This window comes from Lagenorhynchus albirostris, chromosome 16 (genome assembly GCF_949774975.1).
Source record: "Lagenorhynchus albirostris chromosome 16, mLagAlb1.1, whole genome shotgun sequence".
In the NCBI taxonomy this organism is placed as follows: Eukaryota; Metazoa; Chordata; class Mammalia; order Artiodactyla; family Delphinidae; genus Lagenorhynchus; species Lagenorhynchus albirostris.
In genome coordinates, this window is record NC_083110.1 from 24,318,298 (window position 1) to 24,336,772 (window position 18,475).

Here is an 18,475-nt window from a genome sequence, read left to right on the forward strand (position 1 = left end):
AACCATCAGCCAAGAACACAAAGATGCATTTACAAAAATGTTCTTTATAGCATTATTTAATAGAAATAATTTCTTTCAATGGTCCATCAATAGGGTATTAATTAAATAAGTTAGGGTACATTCATAGACTAGGATACTTCATAGCAATTAGAAGCAGCAATTAGATTTACTTATATTGACCTGAAACATGTTGTTAAATCGAAAAAGTAGGGAGGTTCCTAGAGGCTTAGTGGTTAGGATTCCAGGCTCTCACTGCTGGGGCCCGGGTTCAGTCTCTGGTCAGGGAACTGAAATCCCACAAGCTGCATGGCGTGGCCCAAAAAAAAAAAAAAAATCAAAAAGGTAGTTACAAAACAGTGTGTGTAACTTAATTTTAATAAATGTATATAATACATACATATGTAAATTCAAAAACGTATGAGCCAACTTTATACCAAGAGATGTCATCTTTTTCTTATATGTAAGAGAATGTTGAGACCACTCCTATTTTACAGATGAAGAAACTCTCATCAGAGATGTCAAATGAGTGTCAGAGAAATCAAAACAAGACTGAGGGCCACATAGTCTTTCAGGAAACAACTGCTATCTCAATGAACAGGCATACATTCTTCAAAGTTTCTACAAAGGAACTCTGCTAAGTTGGAAAAATAAAAGCAGAGTACCAGGGACTTCCCTGGTGGCGAAGTGGTTGAGAATCCGCCTGCCAATGCAGGGGACATGGGTTCGAGCCCTCGCCCTGGGAAGATCCCACATGCCCTGGAGCAACTAAGCCCATGCACCACAGCTACTGAGCCTGCGCTCTACAGCCTTCTAACCACAACTACTGAGCCTGCGTGCTACAACTACTGAAGCCCACGTGCCTAGACCCCATGCTCCGCAACAAGAGAAGCACCGCAATGAGAAACCCATGCACCGCAACAAAGAGTAGCCCCGCTTGCCGCAACTAGAGAAAGCCTGCGTACAGCAACAAAGACCCAATGCAGCCAAAAATAAATAATAAATAAATTTATATTAAAAAAAAAAGCAGAGTACCAGTGGAAAACGCCTACATGGTTTTACAGTCATCTGTCATTCTAACATCAGAATGAAATTCAGTAAAAACCTTCTTCCATATAGTAAGTAGATAGGGCTTCCCCGGTGGCCCAGTGGTTGAGAGTCCGCCTGCCGATGCGGGGGACGCGGGTTCGTGCCCCAGTCCGGGAGGATCCCACGTGCCGCGGAGCGGCTGGGCCCGTGAGCCATGGCCATTGAGTCTGCGCGTCCAGAGCCTGTGCTCCTCAACGGGAGAGGCCACAACAGTGAGAGGCCCGCGAACCGCAAATAAATAAATAAATAAATAAATAAATAAATAAGTAGATAATGGTCCCTTATTAACTCTTTTATGCTGTGCTTACTTCCCTGCTGTTAGCAGGACTTGATTTAAAAGCAGGAAGGCATACCCTGAGAAAACCATAATTCAAAAAGAGTCATGTACCAAAATGTTCATTGCAGCTCTGTTTACAATAGCCAGGACATGGAAGCAACCTAAGTGTCCATCATCGGATGAATGGATAAAGAAGATGTGGCACATATATACAATGGAATATTACTCAGCCATAAAAAGAAACGAAACTGAGATATTTGTAGTGAGGTGGATGGACCCAGAGTCTGTCATATAGAGTGAAGTTAAGTCAGAAAGAGAAAAACAAATACCATATGCTAACACATACATATGGAACCTGAGAAAAAAAAAAAAAAAGGTCATTAAGAACCTAGGGGTAAGACAGGAATAAAGACACAGACCTACTAGAGAAAGGACTTGATGATATGGGGAGGGGGAACGGTAAGCTGTGACAAAGTGAGAGAGTGGCATGGACATATATACACTACCAAACGTAAAATAGATAGCTAGTGGGAAGCAGCCGCATAGCACAAGGAGATCAGCTCGGTGCTCTGTGACCACCTAGAGGGGTGGGATAGGGAGAGTGGGAGGGAGGGAGACACAAGAGGGAAGAGATATGGGGATATATGTATATGTATAACTGATTCACTTTGTTATAAAGCAGAAACTAACACACCACTGTAAAGCAATTATACTCCAATAAAGATGTTAAAAAAATAAATAAATAAAAAATAAAATAAAATAAAAGTAGGAAGAAGACAATGTCAGTATGGAGTCTCCCTGAAAGTAGGAAGGAAGTACTTTGGACTGATTAAGGCCAGCATGACATTCATAGTGGCCAATCTCATTCCAGCTGAGTTAAAGTAATCATTCCAATATTTGCTCCCTGTCAGCCCTTGTCAGGATCCAAAAGAAAACTGAGAAACTGTTCACACATATACACACACACACAGAAAGAAAAAGGTTAATTTATTATAATCTGCTTGTCAAATATCAAATATTTGTAATACTCCAAAAAATAAATAATCACTGAGCTTCAGTAAGTGGTATTTACAAGGCAAAACAACTCCAAAACTTACCAGCACCACCCCCACAAAATTTACCAGACCATACTGAAACTTCCGCTATTTTTTGAAACACCTTTATTGGAGTATAATTGCTTTACATTGTTGTTACTTGCTACTGTATAACAAAGTGAATCAGCTATATGTATACATATATCCTCATGTCCCCTCCCTCTTGCGTCTCCCTCCCACCCTCCCTAACGCACCCCTCTAGGTGGTCACAAAGCACCGAGCTGATCTCCCTGTGCTATGAGGCTGCTTCCCACTAGCTATCTATTTTACATTTGGTAGTGTATATATGTCCATGCCACTCTCTCACTTCGTCCCAGCTTACCCTTCCCCCACCCCATGTTCTCAAGTCCATTCTCTACATCTGTGTCTTTATAACTTCAGCGTTCTTGATCTTCTCCTACCCGACCCTCCACTCCCACTGAGAATGAAATCATCTTGCTATGAAATGTTAAGAGGAAAAAAGATACTGATGGTTTACTAATGACAATTAGTAATATTCTGATGGTTTACTAATCATATATATGTATGCATACACATATATATAGTATTTGTGTATTGAACTTATAAATGTACCTTTGTTCAAGCACATAAATGCCAAAGAAGTCATCTAAAAATAGATTATACAATTCTATACTGTCTACTCACATTTGCCCAGTCTGAATCTTCTCACCATCATAGCCTCCTTCTTAAATAATTAAGTTGACCAACTGTCACCCCCTGTCCCATAAAAGTACTTGGATTCTAATACTTCTATATCTGCATACCTATATCTCACTATATTCTAAAACCTAAGACCCAGCTTGAGCAATGTGGACAGGACAAACAAGAGAAGAGAAAAAGAGACGAAGAAAGGATTTTGTAAAAATTTTCACCAAAAACATTTTCACTGACCTTGCCCACAGCTATCAAATATAGCACTCACCTACTCTGAATACTCCAAGTAATACTAACAATTTTAACCTAACCAGCCATAAAAATATCAGGAGTAGCAGTCACCATTTATTAAATGCTTATTCTGTATCAAGCACCATGCTGAGTACTATATGTTATCTCATTTAATCCTTCCTACAACTCTCCGAAGCAGGCTGTAAAAATTTGGAGAGGTTCACTTGCTCAAGTCTACACAGATAGAGGAATCCAGAATCAGATGTATGTCCATCTGTCTCAAGAACCAAAATAAATAAATAAATAAATACTAACCACACTTCTATTTTATTCCACATGCTTTTATTCCTCTCTTTATTACAAGATTAAGAAAACAGAGCACAGGGCTTCCCTGGTGGCGCAGTGGTTAAAAATCTGCCTGCCAATGCAGGGATCACAGGTTCGAGCCCTGGCCTGGGAATATCCCACATGCCGCAGAGCAACTAAGCCTGTGTCACACAACTACTGAGCCTGTGCTCTAGAGCCCGTGAGCCACAACTACTGAGGCTGCATGCCACAACTACTGAAGCCCGGGAGCCCAGAGCCCATGCTCCACAAGAGAAGCCTGCGCACCGCAAGGAAGAGTAGCCCCCGCTCGCAGCAACTAGAGAAAGCCCGCGTGCAGCAACGAAGACCCAATGCAGCCAAAAATAAAAATAAATAAAATAAGTAAATTTTATTTTATTTTTTATATTTTTTTAAATAAGTAAATTTTAAATAAATAAATAAAAAGAAAGCACAGCATGGACATCCATATGCAAAAAAATGAACCCCGACCTAAGCTTTACAACTTACACAAAAATTAACTAGGTCACAGATCTAAATATAAAAAAGCAAAACCATGAAAATTCTAAGGGAAAACATTTGTGACTTGGGGTTAGGCAAAAAGTTCTTATATATGACATCAAAAGTTCAATCCATAAAAGAAAAATTAATAAGTTGGACTTCATCGAAATTTAAAACTTTTGCTCTGCAAAAGTCACTGATAAGAGAATGAAGAGATAAGCTACAGACTGGGGAAAATATCTGGAAATCACATATCCTTGAAAGGACTTGTATCCAGAATATATATAAAAGAACTCTCAAAACTCAACAGTAAGAAAACAGTTTTAAGTTGTGTAAAAGATAAGAATACCTCACCAAAGCAGATAAAAGAATGGCAAAAAGGCACATTAAAAAAGATGTTCAGGGCTTCCCTGGTGGCACAGTGGTTGAGAATCCGCCTGCTAACGCAGGGGACACGGGTTCGAGCCCTGGTCTGGGAGGATCCCACATGCCGCGGACCAACTGGGCCCGTGAGCCACAACTACTGAGGCTGCAAGTCTGGAGCCTGTGCTCCACAACAAGAGACCGCGACAGTGAGAGGCCCGTGCACCGCGATGAATAGGGGCCCCCGCTCACTGCAACTGGAGAAAGCCCTTGTACAGAAACAAAGACCCAACACAGCCAAAAATAAATAAATACATTTCAAAAAAAATGTTCAACATCATTAGCCATTAGAGAAATACAAATTAAAACCACAATAAGAGGGACTTCCCTGGTTGCAGAGTGGTTAAGAATCCGCCTGCTGGGCTTCCCTGGTGGCGCAGTGGTTGAAAGTCCGCCTGCCGATGCAGGGGACACGGGTTCGTGGCCCAGTCTGGGAGGATCCCACATGCCGCGTAGCGGCTGGGCCCGTGAGCCATGGCCGCTGGGCCTGCGCGTCCGGAGCCTGCGCTCCACAACGGGAGAGGCCACAACAGTGAGAGGTCCGCGTACCGCAAAAAAAAAAAAAAAAAAAAAAAGCATCTGCCTGCCAATGCAAGGGACACGGTTTGATCCCTGGTCCGAGAAGATCCCACATGCCACGGAGCAACTAAGCCCATGCACCACAACCACCAAGCCTGCGTTCTAGAGCCCACGAGCCTCAACTAGTGAGCCCAAGTGCTGCAACTAGTGAAGCCCGCACACCTAGAGCCTGTGCTCTGCAACAAGAGAAGCCACCACAATGAGAAGCCTGCACACTGCAATGAAGAGTAGCCCCTGCTCGCCGCAACTAGAGAAAGCCCGCGTGCAGCAACGAAGACCCAATGCAGCCAAAAAAAAAAAAAAAAAACCACAATAACATATCAGTACACACTTATTAGAATGGCTAAAATGAAAATGCCAACACCACCAAATGCTGACAAGGGTGCAGAACAATTGGAATTGTCTTATGCTGTTGATGGGAATGCATAGTACAGGCACTCTGAGAAACAGTTTGGTAGTTTCTTATGAAGTTAAACATATACCTACCATATATCCCAGCAATCTCACTCCTGGATATTTACTTTAAAGAAATGAAAACTATGTTCACATAAAAACCTGTACACAGATGTTTATAGTAGTTCTATTCATAACTGCCAAAAACTGAAAACAAATTAATGAGAGGGGACAAATTAGTGAAACATACCACAACTCGGATGAACCTGAAAGCCAAAACCAATCTCAAAAGGTTACATACTGTATGATTCCACTTATATGACATTCTCAGGAAGACAACACTATAGTAACCAAGAAGAGATCAGTGATTGCCAAAGTATGGGGTGAGGAAGAGGTGACTGTAAGCGACAACATGAGGAAGTTTTTTGGGGGAGTAGAGCTCTTCTGTATCCTGATTGTGGTAGGTGGCTACAGAAATCTATACGTGCGTTAAAATGCATAAAAATACACCCACAAAGTGCAGAATAGTGTGGATATTAGGATGATCCCTTTGTGTCTTCAACATCCTTTAAAGGATATTTCTGTAACATAGAAACTTATGTGCTTATATGTCTATATATTTTTTGCAGTTCAGAATTAAAAGAAACCGTTAGAAATGGTTCCCTTTTTCAGTGGGAGAAGAGGCTTGTATCTTTCTACTGTTTGAATTATGAGTCATTTTTGTACTCTTCTTTATATTTTTTTCTTTAACTTTTTGTTTTGTTCTGTTTGCTGCTTACCATGGAGCACTTCTCCAGTACTTCCTCCTGGAACTTCAGAAATCGCTCCTGAACCTCAGCTTCATTGAGGAAAAAAGCAAGGAAGTGAGTGAAGGGCTGCTTTCTTCTAAAAGTGAGCAAAAGAACATCAATCCGAGTTCGGGCTGAAATTACACCACTTCGATGCTGGCCAGTGATTACTGTAAGCAAAAAAAAAAAAGGCAAATATTAAAATGCTCAAGGACCATCAAATGGTTGTAAAATAGGTGACCTCTTGAAACTGTCAGCTCTGGAGAATAAAATTGTCATGAATGTGTACATAATTCTGAACAGGGGACAGTACCAAGGGTAAGAAAGCTGCTAATGAATTCAGTCTAAGCAGAATGAGGTTTAAAAACAGAATAACCTCAAGGCCATCTGATGAAGTAGAGAAATGAGTTCAAAAGCTACAAGCAATCCCTCATACCTTGCTGGTATGAATGTAAAATGGTACAGTTGCTATGGAAAAGTTTGGCAGTTCTTTGAAAAGGTACACAGAAAAATACCATGTGACCCAGGAATTCACTCCTAGATAGAAACTCAAAGGAAGTAAAAACAGGTGTTCAAAGAAAAAACCTGTACAGGGACTTCCCTGGTGGCACAGCAGTTAAGAATCCATCTGCCAATGCAGGGCACACGGGTTCGAGCCCTGGTTCAGGAAGATCCCACATGCCACAGAGCAACTAAGCCTGTGCACCACAACTAATAAGCCTGTGCTCTAGAGCCCTCGAACCACAACTACTGAGCCTGCGTGCCACAACTACTGAAGCCCTTGTGCCTAGAGACCATGCTCTTCAGCAAGAGAAGCCACTGAAATGAGAAGCCCACACACCTCAATGAAGAGTAGCCCCCACTCGCTGCAACCAGAGAAAGCCTGTGCACAGCAACGAAGACACAATGCAGCCAAAAATAAATAAATAAATAAAATTTTAAAACCTGTACAAATGTTCATAGCAGTTCTGTTCACGAGAGCCAAAAGGTGGAAAAACACAAATGTCCATTAACCAATAAGCGAATAAATAAAATGTGGTATTTCCATACACTGAAATACTACTCAGCCAAAAAAAAGGAGTGAAGTACTGATACATGCAAAAACATGGATCAATCCTGAAAACATTGTGCTAAGTTAAAGATGCCAGACACAAAGGCCACGTATTGTATGTTTCCACATATAGTAAATACCTAAACAGACAAATTCAGAGAGTCAGAAAGCAGATCAGTGGTAGCCAAAAGCTGGGGAGTAGTGAGGAATGGGGAGTGATTGTTTAATGGGTATGGGGTTTTCTTTTTGGGTGATAAAATGTTCTGGAATTAGACAGTGGTGAAGGTTGCACAACACTGTAAATATACTAAATGCCACTGAATCCAACACTTTAAAGTGGTCTAAATGGTAAATTTTACGTTGTGTATATTCTACCATTTAAAAAAAGAACAATATATCACACAGAAATTAAAATAACAATAAAAAGTTAAGAACAAAAAGAGTGGAGCTTTCTGTCATGTAAATTTTACCTCAATTTTTAAAAATACTGTGGCAGAATTTTTAGTGATTCACTATAGTAAAAGAGCAGAAGAGAGTCTACTACAGTATATACAATCCTACCCTAACTGTATGAAAATATAAGGTTAAAGTAAAAGTTTTATCTATATCTGTATTGTATGTATGAATATCAAATTTCCACGCCTTGGTATAACTTGGTCTTCTTTGGTCTGGGCTGTCTTTACACATATGTAAACGAAAATAGGGGAAAAAGCCACAAAGCCTTAACACCACTGTCTGCAAAGAAAAAAAATCATTTAGGGATTACACAACCTCTGTTTAAGCAGAGATTAAACTTCTAGGTTCCAGAACTGGCAGTGCTTGGTCCAAAACAGAAACTAAGGAAAGGTGCACAAGATAGGAACAATGAACAAAACTGGCATTTTAACAGACTATTTATTAAAGAGGAAAGGACAGACTTCTGAACATAAAATATTGAAGTATTAACTCTAATAATAGCAAAATGTGCTATGTACTTTCAAGACCACAAAGCTTGTTCCTTCCAAGCAACTGCAGAAGTTAGGACAAACAAATGGAATTATTTCTTTAATACTTCCCATTAAAGCACTTGAAACTTTCTAAAGAACAACCTATCTATTTCTTAATAAGAATGAAATTATCATACCCATTTCGTTGTAGAGAAACAAGATGGAAATTTCTAAGAAAAGAAGTAAACTATGAATGAATTAATTAACAGAAAGCCTAAAAACTGTTTGCCTAAGTAAAAAATTGACATAAGTAATAACCAAAAAATGTAAGAAGCTGAGATATGATATTTTCTAATGACATCATTGATATTTTCAAATAGGATCCTTTGAGAATCCAAAAGACTCAGATGCCCAGTGAAGGGAAGTATCCTAGCAGGCATTCAAATAATGTGCTATAGAAATACTGACAAAGGAGGATTCAATGGTAAACTGGGACAAAATTAAGGGAAAGTAGAAATTATAATTATTTCTGCAAGAGACAAAATATGGTGAGAAAATAAAAGGAAAAGGGATGGAGGAGATGGAAGCTTAAAATTCATGTTTATGTTTTATTTCTGTAAAAATTTAGTACAATATGCTAAATCTATTATTTTCCATTAAGAAGGTGGTTCAGTAGAGAATAAGACTAATAAGACATTTTCATTTTTTAACATAGAAAACTGAAAAGGGCACTTCAAAGGTGCTCAGGCTGATTTCCAGAAAAAGATTCAAAGTTGAGCAAACAATTACTAAAAAGCAAATATGATGAGGTTAGAAATATTCTAAAATATTAGAATATTATATCTGAGAGGACCAGAATTTACATGGCATGGGTCTAAAGACTACAATAAGGGATACAGAGAAAGAAAACAATTAAAGGCATTGATGTGAAACTTTAAAAAAACCAATTGCCTAACTACAATGACAACAACACTTTAAAAGCATCTTCTTACATCCCATTGCCTGAGACTTCAAAACAGACTAGACCAGATCCTTATCTAGAGGACAAATTAAAACCTACTAGATAATTTTCTTCTCTAGTTTCTCTAATTTAGGAGAGGCAAAAGAAAATAACTAATTACAGCATATACCACACCAATGCACCGGCAGTCGTGATTTCACAGCACAACCCAATTTACTGTAAGCAATAAATTTGATTTTTCTATATACTTTACTTCCCTACAAGACCATAACCAGTTTATCCTCTTCTTTTTCAGTTAAATTAGTTCCACTAAATTCTTACTTTTAATGATTAGACACACTTATTTTTCACACTTAAATATTTGTGCTTTCTAAGTCAAAATGGAATCTTAACAACCTGTCTAACCTTTTCTGAATAAGTTTTGGAATGACTCCAGTATCTTAAAATGGCTAAGGTCTCTACATTTATAGCATGTTATAATTTTTACCAAAATAAAAATTATTATCCATCTGTTGCTATATGCATAGAAAAAATGCAGAACAGATTCAACTATTAACAGCAATTATGGCTGAGGTTCATAACACAAGAGACTTCCCTTTATACTTTATATATAATTTCTACAAGTTTTTGTTTTTGAAAGCATGTATTAATTTTTAAATCAGGAAATAAAAAGAAATAAGCTTTAATGCAATTAATAAAATTACTTCAATATTTGTAACTTGAACTTTAACACTTAAGGTAAGACCCAAGTTTTTTTTTTTTTTTGCGGTACGCAGGCCCCTCACTGTTGTGGCCTCTCCCGTTGTGGAGCGCAGGCTCCGCGGCCATGGCTCACGGGCCCAGTGGCTCCGCGGCATGTGGGATCTTCCCGGACCGGGGCACAAACCCGTGGCCCCTGCATCGGCAGGCGGACTCTCAACCACTGTGCCACCAGGGAACCCCAAGACCCAAGTTTTTTTAACTGTAATTCTAAATATTTATTTCAGTGACAGTCCTTCAAAAATGTCATTAGGGACTTCCCTGGTGGCACAGTGGTTAAGAATCCACCTGCCAATGCAGGGGACACAGGTTCGAGCCCTGGTCCGGGAAGATCCCACATGCCGCGAAGCAACTAAGCCCGTGTGCCACAACTACCGAGCCTGTGCTCTAGAGCCCGTGAACCACAACTACTGAGCCCACATGCCACAACTACTGAAGCCCGCGTGCCTAGAGCCCGTGCTCCACAACAAGAGAAGCCACTGCAATGAGAAGCCCGTGCACTGCAACAAAGAGTAGCCCCTGCTGCTCACCGCAACTAGAGAAAAGCCCGCATGCAGCAACGAAGACCCAACACAGCCAAAAATTAATTAATTAATTTAAAAAAAAATGTCATTAAAGTCCTAAAGCTAAAGTTTGCTGAAGTTACCAAGGGGCTGGGGAAAATTCTAGCACTTCATTGTCCAAAACAGGAGCCCACACACAGCTAGTTAAATTAAAAGTTAAATGAATTAGAATGAAGCAGTATTTAAAATTCAGTTCCTCAGTCACACTAGCCACATTTCAAGTAATCACAGTCCCGTGTGGCTAGTGGCTCCTGCACTGGACAGTGCAGATACACAACATGTTCACGATCACAGAAAGTTCTCCTGGACAGCACTGCTCTAAAGTCAACTGCTACTTATCCGCCACAGTGATTATTCTTACACAGCACAAAATGAAAAGAGTACTTATTTTTTTCTCCTAAGACTTAATACAACCTATGAGTGATTATGGAAAATGGATTATTGGAGGCTGCTGCACTTATTCGACATTGAAGAAGTCCTACTGCTTTAGGATGAGTTTTTTAAAATTCTGTCCCTCCAGTGCCTCTCACTCAAAGCCACTTTACAACACAAGCCTATGCCCTTGGTTCACATTGTTGCTTTAGTACAGACACTTTCTGACGTAATTGCTATTGCTAAACTACTCTTCCTCACCTGACCAGTTATTTGAATCAGGTTGTTGTTTTAATTATTATTCTTACTATTTCCTTCCTAGTCTACAAAGCAAGATAAAAACAAGAGAACAATATGGAAAGGTCTGAACTTTATTTCAAATTTGCTGATCCCACTGGTTTTCTCTAATTCTAACTTGAAATAATTCACAACTTCATTTCAAGCTACTGAAGCATGAAAGAAATTTCCTCGTCCACAACAAAATCTGGAAGCTTTATTCCATCAGTGCGTGGTGAAGTATAAAATTAAGGCCCAGGTACTTAATCAAGTTAAGGTTGTATGACTACATCTTTCTTCATTTGGGAGACTGACACTGATATAAAAAGGCCAATAGCTACAGAACCACATAAAGAATATAGTCACCAAACACCTCAGTTGGGTCACATTATTCCATACACACACACAAGTGATTCCAAATATAACATATATATTGGGTCTCACCAATTTCTCCTTCTTGTCCAGGCTTAGGAATGCTTATGGAAGTTTTGGTCTCCACTTCTAGTTTCTTCCTAGTGTCGCCCCTCTTTCCAACTATATGCCTATAATATAAAGAAAATTAATTAACGTAAATCAAAATGTTCAAGAATAAAGAACTCCATCATGTTTAAATCATACGTGGCCAGAGACACTCCCTCATAGAAAAGTGCTTCAGTAAAAACTCAGTATCTGTAGGGGAAATTACAAATCATACAGCTTTATAGAACATACTGCATTACACTCATTGGCAAAATGATATCCTACAGCCAATTCAACCACATAGAAAGAATAACTATGCTCAATGCCTGCTTGCTTCTCAAAACTATATTCAGAGACTTCCCTGGTGGTGCAGTGGTTAAGAATCCGCCTGCCAATGCAGGGGACACGGGTTCGAGCCCTGGTCCAGGAAGATCCCACATGCCGCGGAGCAACCAAGCCTGTGCGCCACAACTACTGAGCCTGGGCTCTAGAGCCCGTGAGCCACAACTACTGAAGCCCACGCGCCACAACTACTGAAGCCCACGTGCCTAGAGCCCATGCTCCACAACAAGAGAAGCCACCACAACGAAAAGTAGCCCCCACTCGCCACAAGTAGAGAAAGCCCGCGGGCACCAACAAAGAGCTAACACAGCCAAAAATAAATAAATAAATAAAAAACTATATTCAAAATCTGGATCTGCAGTTCAGTGAAAGGAAAGCTGGCACAGTCTCACAGGGCACTTGACTGGGTCTACAGTTTGAAGGGGGAAAACCTTGTTCTCTTAGAGAGCAAATTAACTACATTATGAGTTCATCCTAAGGGAATTATCCTTGATTAATTAAATAAAGGTAAAGAGCTTAGCAAAGAGCAGGGTTCACCAGTCAGGACAGATTCAAGCACAGAGAGTAAAGAGGTAATCCTCAGGTTGAATTCAAACACATAGGCATGTTTTGTTTGGGAGAGTTCACCTAAAAATTGGGAAATTTTACCTAAAAATATAGATTTCTAAGTTCTTTTGAAAAATTGGGAGATCTGACTACTCATGGCAAAAATAGGCTGGAACATGAGCGCGTTCCTAAAAATGGAATATGAGCTCATCACAAACCCTGTCCCTCCCTACTGTCTTTCACTGACTGCACCTCAATCATCTGCTGGCTCATTTGCATTACTTGCCTGGGCCTCCTAGCATAAATAATTCTGACAATCCAAGGTTATCTTCTGAAACCCACAGTAATTAGATGTGTTAAAGCAAATGAGACTGCCGGATCCCAGGAGAAAAGTTTCAGAGTCTATAAAGCACTAAGAGACCATCACAGGACCATAAAGTTAAGAGATAAAACTTCCTCATCAACAGTATTTCAGCTTCTATGATTTCAATTACAGTATCCAACAGCATGGGTGACTATGTCTAAAACTCTGCATTTGTTTTTTACATGGGGATAACCAAGCCCGGTTATTTCCATTAAGGTCTACTGTAGTAAGCCAGATTTTTATAAAACAAGATGTTTAGAAGAGGACGAGAACTCCACAGTTTCAATGTGGTTTTCTCTGTGTTGGGCTAGGGATTGTGCAGCACCAACTCCATCAGGCCCTTGCCTTTCCAGGCCTTATCAACAAGCGGAGCTTTCAACCAGGCTCCTGTTTGTTAGCACGTGGCTAGTGGACAAACTTACCCTAAGTAGTTGGCTCAAAGTGTTATTAATAGTCCAGGCACCTTAGGGAAGTGATTGAGGTTAAAGATGCTTTAGAATCAAACCTTGGGCAAGTCATTTAACCACTCTAAACCTATTTCCTAACTTATAAAAATGGAGTGAATAATACCTAAGTAACATAAGGTTGTTTTAAGGATTAAATGTGATCATATATAAAAGGGCTTCCTAGTGACTGACACATAGCTCAGTACAGCCCATGCCATCCTCATTAAGCCCATGACAGCATCCTTACAGTTAAGAGTACCAGACCCAAAAGAGGTTTACATGGAAAGTCTAAAACACTCACTACAATAAAAGATATGCAGTGAAAGGGTGACTCCTTTATTGAATATGTAAGTGGAAATTCCTGCCAGATCAAGTGGTTCTCAATCTTGGCTACACACTGGAATCACCTGGGGGGCTACAAAAACTAATGATGCCTGGGTTCAGCTCCCAGAGATTTGGACTCAACTGGTCTGGGGTGCACCTAGGTATCAGGAATTTTTAAAGCTCCCCAGGAGCTTTAAATGTGCACCTGAAGTTGAGAACCACAGTATTAGATCCAGTCCGTGGACACGTGTATCACCATTAGGCTTTGATTATAAATTACTTTGGTTAAGTAATCTCTTCCTTGATCCAAATAACCTTACATAAATGATTCATAAGAAGAAATCTTCCTTGTATGACAATTGTTTCTCAATAAGACAGGAAAGGAGGAAGGGAGGAAGGAGTCTTCCTAGTAAATACTGTCTATTAATTAGGATTTAGCAGAACCAATACCTAATCTAAATTGCAAGTCATCTGGAACAAAATGAGTACTTACAATATATAGAATTCAAAAGGTCATCAAGTTAGAATCAGATATTTAAGGAATCTTTACACACCTTAGCAGTAGCAAATATATACATTAAGGAAGACATGTTGCATTGATTTTATCAGGAACCTGAGCCACAACTTTCTAAAATCATGTTTCTTAGAAGAAAATGTCACCAGAACCTGAGAGAAAAGTGAGCTGTCAGGATTAACATCTGATTTCGCATTCAGCCACATTCCATAAGAATTTCATCCTTAATAGGTGTTTCAGAAGATTCTCAAGGTTGACAAAAATGAAACTACTTGCCTCTTGGAGCTTAAAGGTATATGATTCCATATTTGTAGATCTCCTCTCATAGAGGATCAAGGACAGACTTTATTCATCTGGTACAACACAGAAAAAAAATCTATGACTTCCCAGACCAGCCTATCTCCAGAGGCACAAGCCCAAAAGAAGCCAGTCAGCCACATAAGCTAACCGTATTAGTGGTTAATAAGAGACAGAATGTGGTCCATCACGCAAGCAAGCAAGCACAGACTGAAGGGATGGCAAAGCTTCCAAGCAATTTACATATAACAATAACTCTGGAAAAGGCACATCAGTATTTGACAAGCATTGGAGAATAACAGGACACATTCCTACCTTCAAGAAGCTTCCCATCTAGTGGGAAAAATATCAAATAGCACACAAATAAATATAAACATAAGACTGAGAAATGCTACAAAGGAAAAGTAGAGGGTGTTATGAAAACGTATAGTAGGGAAATCAATGTGGCGGTGGGGATGTCGGTGTCAAAGCAAGCTTCCCTAAGGAAGGAGAATAAAACTAGCTAAGGAACAGGAGAGATTGAAAGGCAAAGGGAACAGCATATGCCAAGGCTCAAAGGCAGGAAGGAACACGGCACATGTGAAAAACTGAAGAAAACCAGTTAAGCTTAAGTGCGAAGCCAGGGAAACAGTGGTGTGAACTGAGGCTGAAAAATCAAGGCTGGCTAACTCATGTTCAAGATTTTGGCCACTGCTCTAATGGAAGAGAATTCCATCTTCAGAGGAAGGATGTTAATGGATTTCAAGCAAAGGTAGTAAAATAATCAGGTTTGCCTTTTAAAAAGATCATTCCGCCCTCAATGTGAAGAACTGATTGGAAGAGAGAGCAAGAATCAATGTGGAGAGACCAGTAAGTAGGCTACTTGAAGTAATTCACAGACAAGGCAGCAGGGTGGCTGTAAAGAAAGAGATAAGTAGATTCAAAAGATATTTAAGAAGCAAAATCAACAGGACTTGGTGACATATGTGAAATGATGAAACTGATCTACAATCAGTCCTTAGAAATTCTAGGACATTAAACACTAAACCATTTTACCACTAGTAATCAAGCATTGCAATAAGTGTGGAAAAGAGAAGAATCTACTTCCTGCTATGTTTCCTAGAAATGCCTTCCCATGAAGCTGCCGGGGGCCTCACTCACTTGTAGAGCAGGCTGGGGGCCTTCAGAGTACACCGGAAACCTTGCGGGGTCTGCACCACCTCATAGCCTTCACAGGACTCTTCTGCACACTCCACGAGACCTGTAGAGAAATGGTAACATCTCGCTCAGAGCTGCTGCTCTATGGACAACAGTCTGCTTTCTCACCAGCTGTCCAACCACTCTCAAGGTTTAAAAAAAGCAATACACACACAAAAAAACCAGTCATACACTTTACACTACAGAACACTGCTCTGATATTCCTTCTGACCTGCTCTTAGAAGAAAAATAAAGAATAAAAAATACATGACTATTTTAAATCTTCCAATCTTGGAACCGTGGAAAAGGAGTATTTACATATCACTATTTAACTGTTTTCTCCCAGAAAGCTAAGAAAGTAAAATTTTTTGTACTGTTTTTTCTTTTGGAGATGTGTTTCATGTAACATAAAACTCATCCTCTTAAAATGTACAACTCAGTGGTTTTTAGTATTAAAACACAAAATCACTTCAGTGAATGAGGTAGGAGTGATACTGGAGAACTTACTCCATACAGCCAAGACAAAGAGAAAGGAGGAGGGTGAAATAAAGGAGCTCAAGGCCCCAAGGCAAAAGGGAAACAGCGGGGAGGACCAAGGGGAAGACTATTCCCCAAGGTTTAGGGCCTAATGGAAAAGCTTACAAACCGAAAGGAAAAGGAAGCAGAGAACCTGAAAGGCCCTATTTGTGCATTAAACCCAAGTCCAAGTTAATCAGCCTGAAAATATTGCCCATCTCAACGGTTTAGTTTACTTCTTAAAAATTACCCCTATTTTAAGTAGTAATAATGTTGGTTGTGTATTTGAAACTGCCTGTATATGACTGCAAAGAAGAAAAGAAAAATTACAACACAACAGTAATAATAACAACAGCTAACACTGGGCACATGTTCATTTATTTCAATAATTTATAGAAATTACTTCACAGCTTTACAGATAAAAGAACTTCAATTTGCCACAGATTATTAATGGTTAATATTAAGTTAACTAAAATTACCCCATATTACATTTAAGCCTCGGCACAAAGATGAGACACAACCTGATGTATGAAGTGAGAACACCTCATCAAACTCACTCATCTGTCCCCTCAGACGTCAACACAAAGGGAGCTGTAAGAGGCCAAACATCTCAAATTTCAGGGCTCACACAGAAATACACTGAAACAAAGAATTGCTTCTACAATACGGAGAACATTTTACTTCTAATCTGACCAAAGATCAACCAGGATTACCTTGATAACAGTCATCATCTTCGTCTTCATGTTGATAAGTCTGCTCTTGGATGGGATTCTTCCTGTAAACCCGTCCACCAATTCTTATAAGCTGTGGACGCAGAACTTCCATGATACTTTCTCCAAACAACAGTCCTGTGGAATACTGAAAAATAAACCATCACCTTACCTTTTGTTTTAATCATAAAACCCTACCTCTATTATGTGGATCTTTAAGCCTAAAAGGACATAATTGGGCATCAGTTCACAGTACATCCTAAGCAAATGCAGCATTGTTTCCACTAGATTTCCCCTATCTAGAAGCTGTTTTAAATCAATTGCTGCATTTTCCACTACACTACTCCACTCCTGGCACACTCTAGATAGTAATTCGTAAGCTATTCAGCATTCCCCAAAAAAATGATTAAAAGATACTGAGCCCATCCATGACTTTGAAAGAGAAACTAGAGATCTCTTCATTACTTTAACCTAAAGAGAGTAAAATGCAACCTTCTGTGCTTATCTAAACATTTGCAAAGTGTCCTACCCTCACTATTTAGCACGACCTTTAAGAGAATTAGGGATATTTAAAACACTTATCCTCAAGGGGAGGACCAAAAAACCCCTAAATTCTTTTAGAGGTGCTAGAAATATATACCCAACAATTAGATCCAGGTGCCTATCAAAACAAAGTTAAAATATGACTTAACCAACATGGTTCTCTAAACCAACACATTGCTGAAGGGAGGAATCCGATTTCCGTAGGTAACTGCTCAAAAACTGTACATCACTCACAGAGAAGCCAAGTTTCCAGTCACCATTTAATGAATCAGTAATTTAGGAAACAAAGGTTCCTTACGGGTTAGCTGTGGTTATGTTTAACCAGTGTTTCTACCACGTATGTTAGATGGTCTTGAAGTTCAAAATAAAAGAGTTCCCCCCCAAAAAATCAATCTTTACTAAATACACTAATGCTCAATCCAATCTCAGCAAGTAAGTCACTTTAATTGGTAATCTGCTTACAGAACCAAGAGGAGATTTCGTGTTGTGAGAAATAACAATATAAAAGGTAAACAGACTTGAATGTCGGAAGACGGGGCATAATTAGCAATAGTTTAATGACATTATACCCTAGTGCCCAATTTCCCAGGACCTCTCACACACACAAAAAAACTCTCCACAAAAACCGACTTTAGGGCTTCCAGGGCTTCCCTGGTGGCGCAGTGGTTGAGAGTCCGCCTGCCGATGCAGGGGACGCGGGTTCGTGCCCCGGTCCGGGAGGATCCCGCATGGCGCGGAGCGGCTGGGCCCGTGAGCTATGGCCGCTGGGCCTGCGCGTCCGGAGCCTGTGCTCCGCAGCGGGAGAGGCCGCAGCGGTGAGAGGCCCGCGTACAGCAAAACAAACAAAAAAAACCCAAACTTTAATGTTAAGGTCGGGCCTCAGACTGAGCTCTGGGGGGAAACAGGGTTGTCTCAGAGACAGGAAACCCTTTATCTGCCTTTCCTCTACGGCCCTGGGCTACGAGACTGCTCTTTAGGAA

At 39.9% G+C, this 18,475-nt stretch overlaps 1 protein-coding gene across 9 annotated transcripts in view; it reads right to left on the minus strand.

Annotated features, from left to right (window-relative positions):
• ASCC1 (activating signal cointegrator 1 complex subunit 1) overlaps positions 1 to 18,475 on the minus strand; it is a 110,325-nt gene that overhangs the window by 86,844 nt on the left and 5,006 nt on the right. For all 9 annotated transcript variants that reach the window (XR_009536182.1, XM_060126779.1, XM_060126780.1 and 6 more), the window contains 4 exons: positions 16,956 to 17,100; positions 15,691 to 15,790; positions 11,703 to 11,800; positions 6,342 to 6,520 (listed from right to left, as the gene is read on the minus strand). Coding sequence is in view for 8 of the 9 variants with exons in the window: in XM_060126779.1 (XP_059982762.1) it covers positions 6,342 to 6,520; positions 11,703 to 11,800; positions 15,691 to 15,790; positions 16,956 to 17,100 (522 nt within the window). In the remaining variant the exon portion in view is untranslated. The remainder of the gene's footprint in view (positions 1 to 6,341; positions 6,521 to 11,702; positions 11,801 to 15,690; positions 15,791 to 16,955; positions 17,101 to 18,475) is intronic.